We start from the raw sequence: 18,458 nt of genomic DNA on the forward strand, positions 1-18,458 counted from the left end.
AGTTCATAAAGGATAGATCCAGCAATGGCGTTTAGCCAGGATGGGCCGGCATGGTGTTCTTAGCCTCTGTTTGCCAGAAGCTGGGAATGGGTGACCTGGGACAAATCACTTGATGATTACCTGTTCTGTTCCCTCTGAAGCACCAGCAGTGGCCACAGTCGGAAGACGGGATACTGCGCTAGATGGACCTTTGGTCTGACCCAGTCTGGCTGTTCTTATGTTCTTAACATGGGAAATAAATGACCTGAGCATTGTTCTGTGTCTGTACCGCTCTAGCGCAAAGGGGTCCTTGTCCACTGTCAGGGCCAGGTCATGGGCAGCCAGACCTAGTGGTCAGAGCCAAGCAATAATTATTGTACCTCTGACTTCAGTGGCAGCTGGATCAGCCCCTAAACCAGGAGACTGTCTGCTCAAGAACTAGAAGGGCAAATTGACGGAAAATTATATGCAGGGTGGGTAATAAGCGTCTCATCAGCGAGGTTCTGAATTCACAGACCCTATTGAATTATGGTTAATTGGGCTGTAATAACTCTGAGGACAGTTTTGAGTTCTAATTCTCGTCTAATCTTCTCATTAACTAGAAGCTGCAGTTAATTCATTGTATTGAGATCAAAATATAGCACGGTTACCAGAGTTTCAAAGCAACGTCCTTTTCACAGCACCATTATGTCTGTTACCTCCTGAAGTCACACATTTTCCTTATCTTGGGTCAAACGCTGGCTATTTTACACATGGTGCAGGGGCAGCCAGAATAGCCCCTCTGAGATCCATGGAGAGGCCCATGGAGAGCCTGTGTTGACTGTGTGGATTTTAGTTGGGCCACCGGAGCTCTGCCCCTGTGCTGACCACACTAAAATGGAAAGCAGTCAGTGCTCCATAAGCCTCCATTTGGATCTGAGAGAGACCATCTTGCACAGAATCACTATGGGGGCCTGCTCAACTGAGATACAGCCCATCTTCCGGCAGCTACAAGACCTCCCCTGCTCTGGGGATCACTCTTCTTCCTGGATGATGTAATGTAGAATTACAACACCTGGCTGGGAGAATTTGGGGCAAAATACAGTTGTGAAAATTACTCTCAGGAACGACTTCTGCTGCTGGTGTCTGAGCCTCCTGCTTCTTGTGTTGACTGTGCTGGAGGGGAGCTGTTATTCCTTTTGAGCCAACAGCAGGCAGAGAATCACTTCCATCCTTTCTATTTACTAGGAGCAGGGGCCCCACCAGACACCCAAGGCCCAATCCTTGGTCCGTGTTCTCCACCACATGGAAGCTGCTGGGTTCCCACTAGACAAGGAAGCGTCAATATCATCCCAGGGTCGGTTTCAGGCTCTTTCCTCAGGGCATAATGTATTGGCTAACCAGAAGTGTTGTCAAAAATGTCATCACAAAGTAGATCCTCAGCCCAACATGGGCTACAGTTCCCAGAGACGGTCCCCTCACCTCGTTCTCCCCACCCACCCCCTTGTCCTGAGCCTTGGATTCCTACTAATCTGCTAATAATCTGTCAACTAATCTGCTAATTAGTCACAGGTGGGGACCATCTCCCCTAGAGGGGCCAATCCCCATGTGATAGGTTAATAAGGAATGAAAGTTTCACAGACAAGTATTTAGGCACCTCTTCCTACAAAGTTACTGGCCCCTGCCATGCAGATTTGTGATTCTCGCATGTATTGTCTTTGATGAAAGTGCATTCAGAAATGCCCCGAAGATGCTGAAGGAATAACACTTTACCATGTCCAGTAGTGAAGTCTTTGGAAGAACGTTGGGTACTTAGGGAATATGCCAGGGTAAAGGGTACATGATCTGCAAAACAACAGAGTACATTTCTCAGTAGGGCCGGCCCTAGCTTTTTTGCCACCCCAAGCAAAATAAAAAAACGGCAGCCGTGGTGGATGTTCAAGGCGGCTCGCAGGGGGGTGAAAGGCGCCCACCCGCTCCCTCTTCCCGTAGGCAGCCAGGCGCTGCAACCCACTCTCAGCCGGGTGAGAGGGGCTGCCCCCTCCAGCTTTGGGGTGTCTCTCCCAGCCGGGCAGTCAGAGCCCCCGGGGGCTGCAGGAGGTGCTGGCTCAGCCGCTCCTTTAAAGGCGGCTCGGCCGGGCCGGGCTCAGAGCGGCACGGGAGGCGGAGGTTGGTGCAGGCGGCGGGGAGTGGCGCATCCTGGGGAGCCCGGCGTCATGGTGAGCAGCCGGAATGTGCCGTCCCAAGATTGGCCGAAATGCCACCCTTACAATGTGCCGCCCCAGGCACGTGCTTTCTTGTCTGGTGCCTGGAGCCGGCCCTGTTTGTAAGCATCTTTTTGGGAGTCAGTACACTCCCTTTTCACTGTTCTCAAAACAACTGCAAGAAACTTCCTCACCTTAATTTCTGGAAATGAAGGTGGTATCTCTGAACATACAGCTCATGAAAGAGACCTCCAGAGAAAAGGGAGACTTATTACTTATACAAATTTTACTCCAAGGAACATTGGATACTGTAGATATAATTCATTTTTTGAATAACAGATTTTCCAGGCCCACATTAAATGTGTTTTGTACATAAATAGGTCACTCTTACTTGATGGCTATTTTGTTTGTGGGTTTGTTTTCAGTTAGAGATTTTGGAAAAAAACATTCAAAAGGGCCTACGTGATTTTGGAGTCTATGCCCCGTTTTCAAAAATGACTTAAGGCTGAGATGGAAATCAATGGGGGTTCGGTGTCCACATACCTTTCAGGGTAGATTTAAATGAGCTAGACAAGGTGGGTGAGGCAATATCTTGTATTGCAACAACATCTGTGGGTGGAAGGTACAAACTTTCAAGCTACACGGAGCTCTTCTTCTGGTCTTGTTGCCTTAGGCCCTTGTCAATATTTTAGCTCCGTATTAACCACCCCACACAATGCTTGTGCCTTTCACCAACAGAAGTTGGTCCAATAAAATAAATTACCTCATTACCGTGTCTCTCGAATATCCTGGCTACAACACTGCAAACAACGATGGTAAACGACCTAGTCAGTTTAGCTCAGATCTCCTCAAAGGTACTTTGGTGCCTAACTCCCATTGGAATCAATTGATGCCTTCGGGGATCTGAGTCTCTCAGTCAAACTCTTACTGGACTATCATTTACATCATAATCCCCTCTTCTACACCTGCAAACTTCCTTTGCAATGTAATGGCTATAGAAACGCTCATGTGCATAGCACGCCCAGATATATTTGCAGATAAAAAGTCAACTTCACGCTCCACTCTACTGGCCTCTCTCTCAAGCACTACTTTTCTTTTTTTCCTTTACACCGAGAACAATATACAACATTCTCACAAGATTCCTGCAATAAAGGTATTTAGCCACCTAAGTTCCACTGATTTCATTGGATGGTAGGAGCCTAAATACCTTTGAGGATAGGAGCCCACATTTTAAAGGGGTTTCAACTGGGCCTCCAACTTAGTGAACGTAAAAAAGCCCCTGCAATTATTTTCTGCAGCAAAATTACAGGTACAGATAATTGCAGGTATAAATCTCGGCCCTCGGGTGTCTCATTGTCTGATTCACAGGCACAATCAAGTAGTTAGAGCTCCAGCTGCTAGTAACTACTTGTACAAAATTGGAGATGATTTAAATAAAAACAATCAGATCCATAGTATCAGTGATTTTCCTCAAAAATAGTCATTCATTTTTCAAATTAAAATTTGCTTTAACGGCAGTAACCTTAAATTACAACTGAGTTAATTCAATATAGCGTATCCTCCAAATATTCTATTTAATTAAGAGCAGTGAAATGTTAACAGCATGTACCCTAGCTATTGATTCATAACATAGAATGAGCCATTCGTCTCCCTGCGTCCCAATTTCATTAAATACTTAATACACTGGCTAACACGAAGAGCAGCGATACATGTGATTATTATAAATGCTCTTGTAACTCAGATTGCTATGGGGTGGTTAATACGGAGCTAAAATATTGGCAAGGGCCTAAGGCAATAATGAATCAATATTGTGTCCCACAAGGGGAAAATTCTATTAGCAAATCCATACAGTAATAACCATGTTAAGCTGCATTCTGAAGATACAGTAATTCTGTGAGACAAGAGTGAGGCAGATTCACTGGTACGCACCAGCTGCTCAGGCAGCACAAGGCATCAGTAACCCTGGTTAAACTGGCTGGGTAAGTAGCCGAGTTCATGGCTGCTTTGAGTCACTGGAGTGGATCTAATGAGCTAGAAAGTACCAGTGGATCTGACCCAGTTTAATTTAATTATGTGGGCCCAGGTCCTTAAAGGTATTCAGGCTCCGAACTCCATTGAGAGTTAGGCACACAAATATCTTTGAGGAGCTGGGCTACGGATACTCTTATTTCAGCCACTCGACATATTTTACCTTATATGAAACAAATCTGGAATGGATAATTGCTGTGGCTGACTAGAAGGGCTACATTAAATTTTTGGATTTAAGTTACCTGTAATGCAGCGTTAGCCAATGCACTGAGTGGAACTGATTCTGGAGTGATGCTTTTTACACATTACCACTTTCCCTTAAAAAGGGATACTGTTAAGGCGTTTAAAAATTATGAGTCAAGCCTTGGAAAATCACCAGACTGGCTTAAAAATCATGAGATTAAATGTTGGGTTGGCTTTGCAAAGAGAGGAGAAAAACACGGTGTGCTAATGCAATAGCTCCCTTCTTGTTCAACACACCTGGGATTGAGCCAAGTCCCCCAGAGACAAAAGCACGAGCAGTTACGGTTTGAGCTAAAACGGCATACGTCCTTAGCTGCAGCTGTAACAGACCCATGTTCTCTGGATCAGGGACATGTATCACACACTCACCATAGGCTTACATCAGCTCTGTGCCAACCAACACTGACATTTTGCTCTGGGAGCTGATTCTCAGTTCCATTCCAGCTGCTTTACCTACTTTTGCAGCTCAAAGCTTGCAGCAAAGCTGTCATAACTGCTAACCTGGAATTTTCCTAGCAGCTTTGGAGGGGGTGCAGATGCGGTAGTGGCTCTGTGTCTCCCTCCTACCCATTTTGGCCCCTGGTGTAGGAGGTCTGGCCAAGAGAGAAGAGGCTTTGGAACAGGCATCATGGGTCTTTTGGGGTTTTGGGGGGGTTGCGTGGGAGGTGCTACTGACAAGGTTACATAGTGATGTCATTACTAGAAGAAATGACTTCCCGAGTAAAACAGTGAAAGCCCTTAATTGTTTGCAATGATCATGGTGGGACAGATCCTGATTTTGGTTAGACCCAGTAAATGAGATTAGGATCCAGCCCAGTTACTGTGTTATCACAGTATAGAAGAAGTGTGGGAATCTCAGATACTGCTGCTTCCACTGTCTGAGGATGAGTTCACTGAGCTGTAATAATGGAGAGTATCTTTACCACATCCACTGGCACTACAGAGGTAGGATTTCAATGCTCGACTTTTGACATCCTTGGCTAGGATGTTATCACCACACAAGGAAGCCACCTCATAAACTCAAAGAAGCTGTATTATTGTACAAAAACAACAAGGGGTCCGGTGGCACCTTAAAGACTAACAGATTTATTGGGCATAAGCTTTCGTGGGTAAAAAAACCTCACTTCTTCAGATGCATTGAACTGTGGACACTAGTTTTATTATTTTAAACTTGTATTACCTCTCATGTCTGGTGATGGAGTTGAGTATTATCGAAGTTCTCTTTTGTTATATTGAGTGAGTATATCTCATGGAGGAATATTCACTTAAGGCTGCATTCTCAATGGCTGAATATCCTTAGGTACAGATGTTAAAACGAGGAATACTATAGCTTTCCTATTTTCCTACTTTACGCTAACTGAGATCAGGTTGTAACAGGCAGCAATCCCAAGCGAGTGTTTGGATCTTCACATGTGTACAGGGCTAATTCAACAAGGCTCATTTGAAATAAAAAGACAAACCAGCTTAGGAAGAAACTTATTACTAGGATGGATAAATACTGCAAAACAATTTCCATTAATATTTGTTTGAATTTTAAACACATTTTCACTGGCTGTGTTCTCACTCCTGTTGTGTTTGCTTTCCACAAACACTGGTGTAATTGAGAATTAATAGCATAAATGATCAGAGAACGCAAATGTTAAGCATGCACACTTGCAGGTTTTTGTAATGAGTCAACATTACATTTACTTTCTGATCATGTTTGCAGATGACATCTCATATTTCATATTTCACATTTCATAAATTATGCTCATTTACTCAAGGATAGAAGCTCTATCATATCATAAACACGATGTTGAATGTTTTCCCATTCCAACATTCTCAAGTGTGTTTGTTATTGGTTTGCTGGAATTTTGCAAAGAGAAACAGAGGCAAAATTCCCTGGCTGTGAATTACTCACTCAGCTCTAATTGTTAAGAGAAGAAATCACATTTGTAAACATTAGCTGCTAAACGCTCTGGATGGGGTGTTCACTCCAAAGACCTCTACACAAACAGAAGTCCTGCATGCAAGGAGCATTTTTCTGTTGAACCTCACAGGAGAACCAGCTCAATATTGCTGGTCAGTGTAAACAGGACCCCAGAGGTAACATGGAGCACACACATCCCTCTCCAGCTCCCTTCCTTTCCTACTGATGGCATGTGATGCTCAGCTCAACACTCACCTGCATCTCAGCTCTAAAGCAACCACTGCACCCTGGCTACATGCAAGGAATATGTTCAGATGCTTTTGATTTCCTCCAACCTGGAGACAGAGGGGGCAGACTAGTGAGCTACCAACCAATGATCCAGTTCCATAATTCTCCTAATAGTGGTCCCTTTACCATACACATAGTAGTACTGTCACCCTAGAATGCAAGCTATAGGATAATGCTCAGCATAAATTCTTATAGCACAGGGGTGGGCAAACTTTTTGGCCCAAGGGCCACATCGGGGTGCGAAACTGTATGGAGGCCTGGGTAAGGAAGGCTGTGCCCCCCAAACAGCCTGGACCCCACCCCCTATCTGGCCCCTCCTACTTTCCCTTCCCTGACTGCCCCCCTCAGAACCATCGACCCATCCAACCCCCCTGCTCCCTGTCCCCTGACTACTCCCCAGAACTCTCTGCCCCATATCCAGCCCCCCAGCCCCCTTACCATGCCGCTCAGAGCAGCATGTCTGGAGCCGCGCCTCATGTCCGGAGCCAGACACACTGCTGCGCTGCCCGGCATGAGCGCGCAGCCCCGCCACCCAGAGCGCTGCCCGCGTGGCGGCGTAGCTGTGGGAGAGAGGGGACAGCGGGGGAGGGGCCGGGGGCTAGCCTCCCCGGCCAGGAACTCAGGGGCCGGGCAGGACAGTCCAAGAGGCCGTAGTTTGCCCACCTCTGTTATAGCAGAAGGGATGTAATGTAGGCCATGCCCCTGTGAGTGCAATGAAACTGTGGCCAATGGGGGCGGAGGGGTTCCCTGCCCCCAGAGTATGGAGCTGAATTGCGACAAGGAGCTGGTGGGTTGTGCTGGGGCCAGAGCCATTTGGAAAGGCCCAGTCAGCTCCAAGGACCACGCTCTGAGCCCATCTAGGCTCATGTGGCTTCATCTCAGCAGGAGGATGCCCATGCTTTGTGGGGCGGGCAGGCTGGGCGGGGGGGACGACAGGACGGGGCGGCGTTCCTCTCTCAAATCCTTAGCACTTGATGCAGCAGCTTCCTCCACTGCACTCAGGAGTCCCCTGCCTCACACCCAGCTCCCTTCCCCAGAGCCAGACTTCACCCCTTTTCCCTACTCCCTATAACGTCCCGAGCCCCTCTCCCATCCCCCTCAACTTAGCTTCTCATAAGCCAAGATGGCCGCCATTTTCAAAATCCCCCCCCCCAGTCCCCACCAGGCTCCAGAACCTGCCACTGTGACCCCCATGGCTCTACCCCCCTACACTGCCTCCAGGTCCCAACTCCCCCAGCCTCTGTGACACCCCCCGCCCGCCTCCAACACCCCCAGGGCCCCACACACACTTTGCCTCTGTGAACCCCCACCTCCAACCTGCACACTCCCCTCAGGGATCACACCCGCTGCCTCTGTGACACCCTCATCTCCCACCCCCCAGGGCTCCACACCCTTTATCTTTGTAATACCCTCGCCTCCAACACTCACATTGCCCCACATCCCCTGCCACTCCAACCCGCACACCCAGGGCCCCAAACATCCTGTCTATGTGACCCCCCTTCCTTCCTTCAACCCCTATCCTGCCCCCCAGGGCCTCACACACCCTGCCCCTGTGATTACCCCCTCCCCCAACTCTCACAGATCATTCACCTGGTTGCCACTTATCACCCCTGAGGAAACCTGCATCAACCAATCCCTTATGTGACCTCTCCCCATCTGTTTCCAGCTGGCCTGTTAATGTTCAGCGAATAGCTCACCCCAGTCAGGGGACCAGGGCCTCTCCCTTCCCTTCTCATCCACCCCCATGGGAAGGCCATTCTCTGCACCTACCTCCCTTGTCTCCTGGGCTGCTGTTGCCAACTGGGTTTTATTCCTCCTGGCCTGGGGGATGCCGGTACCAATCACCGGGCAATACCACCACCACCTGCCTCTGCTGATGTGTTACCAAGCCTGGAGCTCCTGCACTTGACCTCCCACAGCTTGGCTCCCTCCAGAGATGGTAGAATGAGGGGCGGTACTGAGCATAAAATAGGACCCTTAGGTGTCTTGTTCTAAGATTCCAAATTTGCTGGAGAGCCCCTTGAGACATGGGACTATCCTGGTAAAAGGCAGGTTGTCTTGCAGTGCTGCCAGCCCTTGTGAGTTTTTCTGAATCTTGTGATATTTGGTGTTATTCTTAAAGCCCCAGCTCCTGGAGTCAAGTGATTATGTGTGACTCTCAGCTTTGATTTAAAATAAGAAAGTATATTTCTAGGCCTCATGATTGAGGAAAAAGGCTTATAAACGTGACTCCCTAAAGTCTCAGTAACCAGCAGGTAATTACAAAAGGACCCATCATGTATTATTTTTAAAAAATCTCATGATTTTAAAGGCAATCTTGTGATTGGGGGGACCTGACTAATGATTTTTGAATTCTTGGGGTTGGCAATACTGTCACTTTAAATCAAATTGGGAATAGGTCCTTCAGAGCCGAAATATTTTTTGCTTTTAATTCCAGAATTTCATCCTCATGGGGAAGACGATGATACTTTAGAGAGTCCAGGCTTAAACCTCTGCTTTCCTAAATCGTGAAGAGTCATTTACACACTTGCAAAGTGATGCAAAATGAGTAGAAAAAATGATCACTGTTGATTTGGTAGCACTTTGCAATAGTGTAAATGAAAAATCCAAGTGCAAGGTTGCAATATTGCCCACCCCCAAAGATCCACAAATCATGTGGATCCCAAAACATCATGAGTTTTTTTAAAAGATTCTACTGTAGTTGTTTTGAACTCCCCTGTCCACCCAGTGTGTTTGTGAGATAGTGTTGCCAACACTTCCATATTTATTGTGTAAGGTGATTGTGCCCCTCCACAGTCCATCCCATACTCTGAAAATAATTCTGCACCCTGTCCCCAAATCAATCCTCTCTCCAGATCAACTCTGCTCGTCCCCCTGTGTCCCCATCATTACTGCCCCTCCTTCCTTCACTGCAGCTCCTCCTGAAGCTGCTGTGACTCTTCCCCTCCCCTCTCCCAGGGACTGGTGTTGCAGGGAGTGGAGGAGGGAGTGGAGCCTCTCTGAGCTCCTCTCTCCTCCACTCCTGTGACAGTGGTGTTGGCAACTAAGGGGCAGAGATCTCTGACTGCTTCTTGCAGCAGCCTTGATTGGCCATTCTTCCCCAAGACCGGAGATAGTGGGAAAGACAACCAGTCAGAAGCCAGGCTGAAAGTCCCAAGAGCGCTGGAGATTCTCACATCATCACCAGAAAGGTTCCAGCCCCGGCTAAAATCCTGCAATCTGTGAAAAAGTCATGAGGGCTGACAATACCGGGGCAGAAGAGAATCAGGCTTTTTATATAGTGCATATAATTATATTAATAATAGAAAGCTCTTTTAGAGTGTTTTTTACTGGTAGCTCTCAAAGCACTTTACAAAGGAATTCAGTATCATTATTCCCATTTTACAGATGGAGAAACTGAGGTACAGAGCAGTGAAGTGACTTACCCAACGTCATCCACCACTCCCAGCAGGTCAGTGGCAGAGCTGGGAAGAGAATTAAGGTTTCCTGAGTGCCAGTCCCCAGTATCTATCCCCCTAAGACAAAAACAGGGCAAATTGCAGCCACTATGTACTGTGCAACAGCAGGTGAATACTTTTTCCAGAGCTGTGTCTTCACACTGATTTCAATGCATACAAATAAAAAGGAAGTAAACAAGAATACATGATACATTCAAGCTCCAGTTAAAACAGCAGCATTTTACTCTAGAGGAGTGTGTCACATATACTGTGGTAAATATAGGATACTAATTATAGTAGGTGCTTTTTGGCCAATTTAAAGGCCCCGTAATATTCGGTCCTGCCACCAGCAGTTTCCTAAGATTTGCTATAGTGGGAACATACCTATAACTTTACACTTTTCATTATTTTAAGTATCTCTGTTATGTCCCCTCTCACCATCCAGCTAATCTAAGCAATATTAATGTCTTCAATTTCTCCTCATCTGGAAGTACTTCTCTGCCTCTAATTACTTTTGTTGTTTTCTATTTTTGGAGGTGATGAGATCAGAACATAATGCAGGAAGCAGAGGGTCAACCATCAATGTATATCATTTCAGTTTTATTTTACATCTTCCAGTTTTATTAAATATTTAAAAAATTAAATATTATAAAAACAATCCATTTGATAAATATGCACATAAATAAATGATAGATACAATAAATAACTTAAATAAAAATCAGATTTGCTTAAATAAGGATCGCATCAGATGCCTTAACATTATGTCAGCCAGTGAAACAAAAATAGATTCTCGGAATCTGTCTAATACAGCAACACCTTCCATGCATCAAAATTATTGCATTTTCCAGCATCTTTCTAAGACACTAATGAAATACTCACTAGTCTGTAAATCAAAGAAATAGTGTGAAAAAACTAGTTATTTAAATTAAAATAAATAACGGCAACACTTAACATACTATTGGTAAATATTTGTGTGTAGCAATAAACCAATACAATAACTAATAATAATATCCTCTAGGGCTAAATTTTAATCCCGCTGCAATCAGTGGCCAATCTCCCATTGATTTCAGGGGGAACAGGCCCTACACTTTAGCTGCAGCTAAGGAATTGGCCTAGAACCAATCAGCTACTGGCAATTGGAGTCGGAGAGATCTGTTCCTAAAGATTGGTTGTATGTGAATCTTTTGTTCAGAGATCATGGGTGGTGGGATCCATGGTAAAATGCCAAGATGGAAAGAGCATCACGCCTGGTTAAAATACAGTGTCCTGTAGGAAGGATTCAGGGTTCCCATTCGCTGGGCTCTCCAGTGTCTGATTAGATGCATGAGGTGAGACAGTGTAAAGATCTGGCGTTTAGGTGCAGGACTCCATGTAGGCTGCGCACTTCAAGTCATTGTTCAGCAGTCGGAAGAGATTGAGGATCACAGATGCTTCCAAGCATCCTGGAGTTTCCTGGGACAGGAGAGAGGAAGTGAACACGTTTGTAACAGAGAATGGCTGGCTAGCAGTGGGCCAGTGAAAGCTACTGCACACAGGCATGATGGAGGCGGGAGGTGTAAATAGATAGGGAGCACAGAGCATGCAGAAAAAGGATGAACAGAGCAGTGTCTACACAGGAACTTCAAAGAAAGCTAATCTGAACTAACTGTGTGAATTTGAAGTGGGTTAGTTAAATGGCATTAAATTCCTGTGTGAACACCCTCATTCAAAATTAAAGTGGTCTAATTTGGTTACTTTACTTCACTTCCAGAGATCACTTTAACTCTGAATAACAGCATCAATACAGGGCTTTAAAGCAGTTTAACTAATCCACTTCGAACTCACACCTTTAGTTAATTCAGATTAATTTTCCTGGATGTCCGTGTGTAGACAAGACCTTACAAACACTCTAAGGGTACGTCTATACTACCCGCCAGATCGGCAGGTAGAGTTCGATGTAACGGGGATCAATTTATCGCATCTCGTCTGGATGCGATAGATCGATCCGCGAATCGACGCCCGTACTCCACCTCGGTAGGAGGAGTAAGCGGCGTCGACGGGGGAGCTGTGGCAGTCGACTCACCACCGTGAGGACGGCCAGGTAAGTCGAACTAAGATACTTCAACTTCAGCTACGCGAATAGCGAATAGCATAGCTGAAGTTGCGTATCTTAGTTTGAACCCCCCCCACTAGTGTAGCCCAGGCCTACTCTAAGGAAATACTCATTTACAAGGTGGTCTAATGTCCTGTAATTCTTAGTATATAACAACGTGTGCTGTGGTCTGTTACATGAACCAGTGAGTCTGAATGAAGCAAAAGGCACAGTGATCTGGGGTAATAGTAAATTTGAAGGGTATTATCTTTGGCTCTATTGGATTCCGAAGAAGGCCTGGGCATTGGCAGATCTGTACGAATGAATTATCTCTGGGCCTCTTTTCCCATTGCCCAGCCCAGCATCTACACCTCTTCAAAGTTTTTGTAAAAATATAAATGATTCCACAAGGTACAAGGTGCAAAGCAGTGGAGGATCAGATGCCACATGTTTATCTGAAACTCTGCTATTTGCATCCTATGGAAGGACCCAAGCTAGGCCACAAGGTAAAGGCTGTTTTCTGGATGCCTGGTCCGCTACAGTCTGCAGCAGATGTAATGACCCTTCCTGATATGAGAAATTTACCAGCTTTCTGAACTAATTCAGTCTCAGGACACCTGGACTGCAGAAGCTCCTGGACAATATACAGGGCACCATCCTGGACTGGCCCCATGGGAAGGGAATGGAGCTGATGAACCTGTACAGATTTGTTCCCACTAACATGTGATGAAAGTTTGTCTTGTGTGTTTGCCAAATGTACTCACCATCTTCTTGGCTGCGTGGAATTTGTGGAGCCAGCTAGTCAGCCTCCTGGAGCGTCGATGGGCGTCAGGCTGATGGCTGGTCTGAAAAGAAAATCAATACATGAAGCAGACTGGCACATGAGTAGAGATTTCAGGAACAATGGCTGAGCCTCCTACCTCTCGGTACAAGCCCAAGGCACAAATTGGTTTGATTGAGTTTATCTTGTTCTTTAGATGGATTCCATGTTAACCTGCCAGGTTCTATTAATAATACAATACCAAGCATTTGTATGGTACTTTTCACTTCAGAAGTGTTTGAAGCATTAACTATGGGCTTTACTGAGCCCTGTGGGAATGGCCCTATATAGGGGGAGGTATGCCTTGTGCTGCCCAGAAGAGCTCTGGGAGGAACTCCACTGAATAGAAACCGAACGTGCCCTGGAGCTGAGCAGGAGTGCAGCATACTCCCCCAGTGTATGCAGCCACCCATGGGTCTGTCTCCTCCCGGCTCCTCCCCACCTCCACTGCGATGTTCTGGGGGGCACATGGAAACAACAGTAGCTGTGCTACAGAGAGCACAGTATCTGCAGTGATACCAAACTACAGCCCAGGAGCTGAAGGAGAGGACGTACCTGCTTGCACAGTAGCAGAGCAGCCAGGCATCATCTGTCCCTAACTAGTTAATCAAGTTAATTAGCTAATTAGATTATGTATATGAGCAAGGCATACAGCAACTACCTAATCCGGACACTTTCATTGTTATAAAGGGAGGTGCAAAGCAAAGTCCACAATTACTGGCACAAGGATGACTAGATCCTGGATCCACTTAAGAAATTAATGCTGTTGGGAGTTCAATAGACAACTCCCAGTCCCACTGTGGCGAGAGACATTTGCAATCCAATACTCACGCAGATCTTCAAGTCCTCTCTGATGTGCCTCAGGATTTCTAATGGCCTCACAAGCGGCTCGGACAGACTGGGATCCTCAAAGTTCTCCAGCACGTCAATAACGAGGTGCAGCTCCTCCTTCACCAGGATCATTCTGTCGTGCACCTAGGGAGAGAATGTGCAGGTAAAACAGTGTGACAAGGGGAGTCGCAGACACGGAGATAAGGAATGTCTGTGTTAGCAGCAGCTAGGCGTGGCCTGCTTAGGGAGACTTTCCAAAGCCATGGCCAATGGGAAGACACCTAAGACGCAGGGGAGGTGTGAATCCACTCTGTACACAGAGCCTGCTAGTCTTGAACCTTTGGACTCTGTTGCTTACACCTTCCTTCCTTGGAATCCAACAACATGTTGTGCTTCAGATCAGTCTCAAACCTTTATTATGTTACAAAAATCTGAAGATATATTTGGCCAGTGCAAGTATTTTTTTTTTGCTGGTGATTTGGTGAATGGTTTCTGGATCTTCAAAGTGGCTGTACATAAATGTGGATATGATTTTAGAGTACTAAAATATTCTCTCATGGGAAACCAAAATACAGAAACTGAGGATTTCCTGCCATACGACCTGGAGCTGCCTATGTGAGGGAGGTTAACCAAGTTCAGTCTGGAAATAGATGATAAAGACAGGTGTGGATGAGTTGGCGGTGACAAAGCCTTTGGTTTGTTGAACACTGAGGATAAAGTTAGTATCATGCATTGTATTAACAGGGAACAAGGTAGAGATGTTGAGATGTAAATTGTTTCCTGGCTCAATTATTTGTTAAACTGATTCACAGTCTCAACGTTTGTCTGGTTTCCCAGCCCTAAGGATGTACAAAATACAGAAATAGAAAAAGGGCCAGATTCCAACCTCAGATGACTCCTGTGTCATTTGGGAATAAATTCCCTGTTCAAGTTACTCTACAAAAGGATCACCTGAAATCAGAATCCAGCTTGGAAAGAGACAGTACTGCAACTTTGGAAAGAAGCAAGTGCTATTTTGTAACTGCATCTCTCTTGGCAGAGGTCTTGCTTACGGACAGCTCTTTGACTTCCCAGTTCCGGTGGAAAATCTTGGTGTCGCATTTTCGGTTTGACAACAGCACGATGTCCTCCTGGAGGCACCAAATGAGAACACGGGGAAATGTGTAAGTGGAGGCAAAGCAGGGGAGAAAGTGCCAAATTCTGCCCTCAGTTACATCATATAACCCCATTCAGCCATGCATAGGGTGACCAGATGTCCCGATTTTATAGGGACAGTCCCGATTTTGGGGTCTTTTTCTCACATAGGTACCTATTACCCCCACCTCCTGTCCCGATTTTTCACACTTGCTATCTGGTCAGCCTAGCCATGCGAAGGTGCCAAATCCTGGCAGAATTTGACTCAACACTTTGATCCCCTAACAATGCTGCTCTCCTAGAGTCCTGGCTCTTTCCAAGATGGTGCCAAAGATGGGACAGACGTCAATAACACGCTCTTGTCATATTGCTTTGCTGGTTTCAGGCTGTGAACTGCATTTGTGCAGGAGTTTAACTGAGAACCGGCATCCTTTAACTCTTGACACGGAGGATAACTTGACCACTAATCTGAGTGGTGCACTTCCTCAGCTTCAGTTAACATGGAATGTTTGCACAACTTAAAAATAAGTGACTGGATCTCTCTAATTCTGCTTGATGGCATGACATGAATTTGGGGTCCTCAGATTGTCTGTTTAAAGGACTAGACTCGGTTTTCTCTGGAAGGGAAAGACCGCAGATAGTTAAAAACTGGGTCTCATTCTCTAGGTTTGATCTTAACTCAGGACAGAGTTTGAACCCCTTTCAGAACTTTTTGAGATTTAAGATTAAGGACGGTTGACTCTATAAGAAATCCGAGCTGGCCAGGCCCTAACGTCCTTAGACTGACTTGGATTAGGAACACCCACTTAGATAGATTTTCCCTTCTTTCTCCCCTCGCTCTTTTCTAACAGTAAGAATCCCATTCTTTCCCTGCTATTGTCTAATCTGTGATTCTGCCCTAGATCAGTTCCAACCTTCCTGCCCTGAACATGACTCTGCCTCTCTCCACATCTATGATCCCCATTCCCCAAATATCTGAATACTTCCTGGAGCTGAACATTCTGTGCTTTGCCCTTTCATAATTAAGAGTGGGTGGGGGATCACCAACAAAGAAGATCCAGACAGAGAGACTTCTTTCTATTGTATCTGCAACCCTACACCCCAACCTTACCTAAGCATATGCCTCCCATCTTATTTCATCTGCCCATAGTAATATGCCGAGAAGGCTGCTGTTGAAACTACAGCCTAGCACTCACATTGCCATTATTACCCTACTTATGTGTCTTCTTTGCACTTACAAATCTGTCCTTAACATTCTTGAAGGTCTCCAGTTCCCGGGGTGGCAGGGACTTGTATTTTGAGAGGTGGCACTTCTTCATCTGAGCACCTTTGGGAAAGGCCTCTGTAGACACTGTCCATAGGGTCAGGACCAGGACCAGTTTGCAACTCATCATTTTTCCTATTGAATCAGAAAGGGGAATTCCACGCATCACTCCATTTCCAGGTTACAAGGATTATAAACTGTATTTTTGACAGTCTGACAAAGCAGGGAAAGGAGGGGTGCAGGAAGATGAGGGCTACAATCATATATATAAATTGGTGGGTTGACCCCAAAGATCACAGCTGAGCAAACTCAACTCTTCTATTCACAAATGTTTTCAGATCCAGCCTCTTAATTTACAGCCCCAGCACTAATAATAAAAAATAAACCGGTAAAATACTTAGAGGAATGGATAATGTTTGATCCTTACTCTTTAGAGTAGATCACAGCAGATCAGTCTAGTAAGCCCATGTGCTAGACAGAAGCCCCAGACTTAGAGGCACGTACCTTGGAGCATGTTTGCTGGGAAATCGCTTTAGTGTCTTCTTCTTCTTCCTCAGGGTTGCTTTGCCTCCCTCTGGTCTGTGAATGTAGCCTCGCTTTGCCATTGCTCTTGCTTTTATACTCTTTAGGAAAAAATAAAATGGAATATTGTTTTCCTTTAGTCAAAGGAGAAAACCCCACACGTTAATGCTGCTTCTTGATCAATGGAAACTGGAAAGTGAAAGTATGGCAGGTGCATCTAGCTCCTAACCCTCTGCCCTCACCAGGGATTCCCAGGTGAGAGAACCTCTGCATGACATCATGACCAAATGATGCAAGGTTTCCCTGCCTAGAGTAGGCGAGTTCTGTTTCTAATCTTAGCATTGCCCAGCTTCCGGGTTTGCTGTGTTATTGTAACGATCCACTGAGCAGCCTTTTCATTCATTTTTCCCCCACCCTCAGGAGTGACTCTGCGAGCCATCACTGATCAGCGAAGGGGAGGAGGACGGTGCTCTCACAAATTGGCAGAAAGGGACTGTTCCCAGAAGGGAGCCTTCCCCTGCAGTCTTGATAACATACAGGTTAACGATCCATGTTTGTGATTTACCTGGCCTGGAGGAAGGAGAACCTGGGAAGCACTTTTGGCACTAGTCCAAGGGGGAAGAGCCAGCCACAGGCTGTCTGAGATCTGGGCCAGGGAGACTGAGAACCAGCAGCCTGAGAGCTGGGCCAGGCTGAATGGGAGTGTGGCAGGGGAGCAGGCAGAAGGTTAGTAGAAGCTGCAGCAATAGTACAATACAGCCCAGGGGAAACAGCAGAGAATGGAGGCTGGAGGCACAGAGGTAGCAGCCTTCCAAGGTACTCCAGACCCAGGACACTGGTCTAGAGAAGGACTCTTCTTCACCACTGGGGAGGGGCTGTGTGTTTTCAGAGGCACTGACATAAATAAGGGCCGTGTGTCAAGACGGGTTTGTTAGCAGGTAGCTTGCAACAGAGGCTCTAACAGGTGGCCAACAGGAAGACAACTCACAGTTAAATCACCAGAAACAAGCCTGAACTGTGGCCAGTGGGCCGTACAAGCCAATACTTAATTTCCCTCCACAAAGGGATGGCTTACCAAGGGCAGGCCAAGGTCTCAGCCTGAGTCGCCCCTAGGGCAAGGATACACTTCTATTCAGCATGAGGAGTGGCCGACGTTGCAGAGTTAGGAACTAGCACATGTATCTTTTCTTGTAACCGTTCAAACCACTGTAGTGAGGGAACTTGCCTGCTTTTATTTCTTCCAGGCCTAGTAAGGAATCGTTGCAGCTGGGCTGTGAGTGCATGGGCCTGTTGGGTAGAGAAGCTGGTTGAGAAAGACTCTGCAGAATACTTCTTCCTTCGGCCTTACAGCCCCTTCTGTTGTCCTCTCACACCAGTCACATCTCTGACTGTTTCTGGCTGCATCTAGCTCAGAACCCTCTACCCAGTCTGACTTGCAATCAGCCTATACAGGTCATGCCTGGTGAGCGTCTTACTCCCATGGACTCTTTTAATTAACTGAGATGATTGTGATGTCAGTTCCTGAGTTAATTTTAAACTCAACATTCCTGCCATAAATATGCAGTTTCATTCGCCAGGCAGGCTCTATATCATCACAAGTGATAGATCCCAGAAACAATGGCTCTTAATTGTCTGTAATATGATCAACTCCCTGACTGCTTTGATGCAGCAAACAGGTGCAAAATGTCCATATTTTTAGCATTTAGTACACTATGTGTCTCTTGCTGGACATGCATCATCTCTTGTACT

At 46.1% G+C, this 18,458-nt stretch overlaps 1 protein-coding gene across 1 annotated transcript; it reads right to left on the bottom strand.

Moving 5' to 3' along the window:
* Window positions 1-11,105: 11,105 nt before the first annotated feature.
* On the bottom strand, window positions 11,106-16,317 carry LOC135974274 (interferon lambda-3-like). The gene is made up of 5 exons (XM_065561289.1): window positions 16,162-16,317; window positions 14,842-14,919; window positions 13,790-13,933; window positions 12,903-12,983; window positions 11,106-11,519 (listed from the first exon to the last, which is right to left on the bottom strand). The coding sequence occupies exons 1-5, from the start codon at window positions 16,315-16,317 to the stop codon at window positions 11,421-11,423; spliced, it is 558 nt and encodes a 185-aa protein (XP_065417361.1). The 3' UTR covers window positions 11,106-11,420.
* Between the last annotated feature and the right edge of the window lie 2,141 nt (window positions 16,318-18,458).

Source organism: Chrysemys picta, chromosome 11 (genome assembly GCF_011386835.1).
Source record: "Chrysemys picta bellii isolate R12L10 chromosome 11, ASM1138683v2, whole genome shotgun sequence".
In the NCBI taxonomy this organism is placed as follows: domain Eukaryota; kingdom Metazoa; phylum Chordata; order Testudines; family Emydidae; genus Chrysemys; species Chrysemys picta.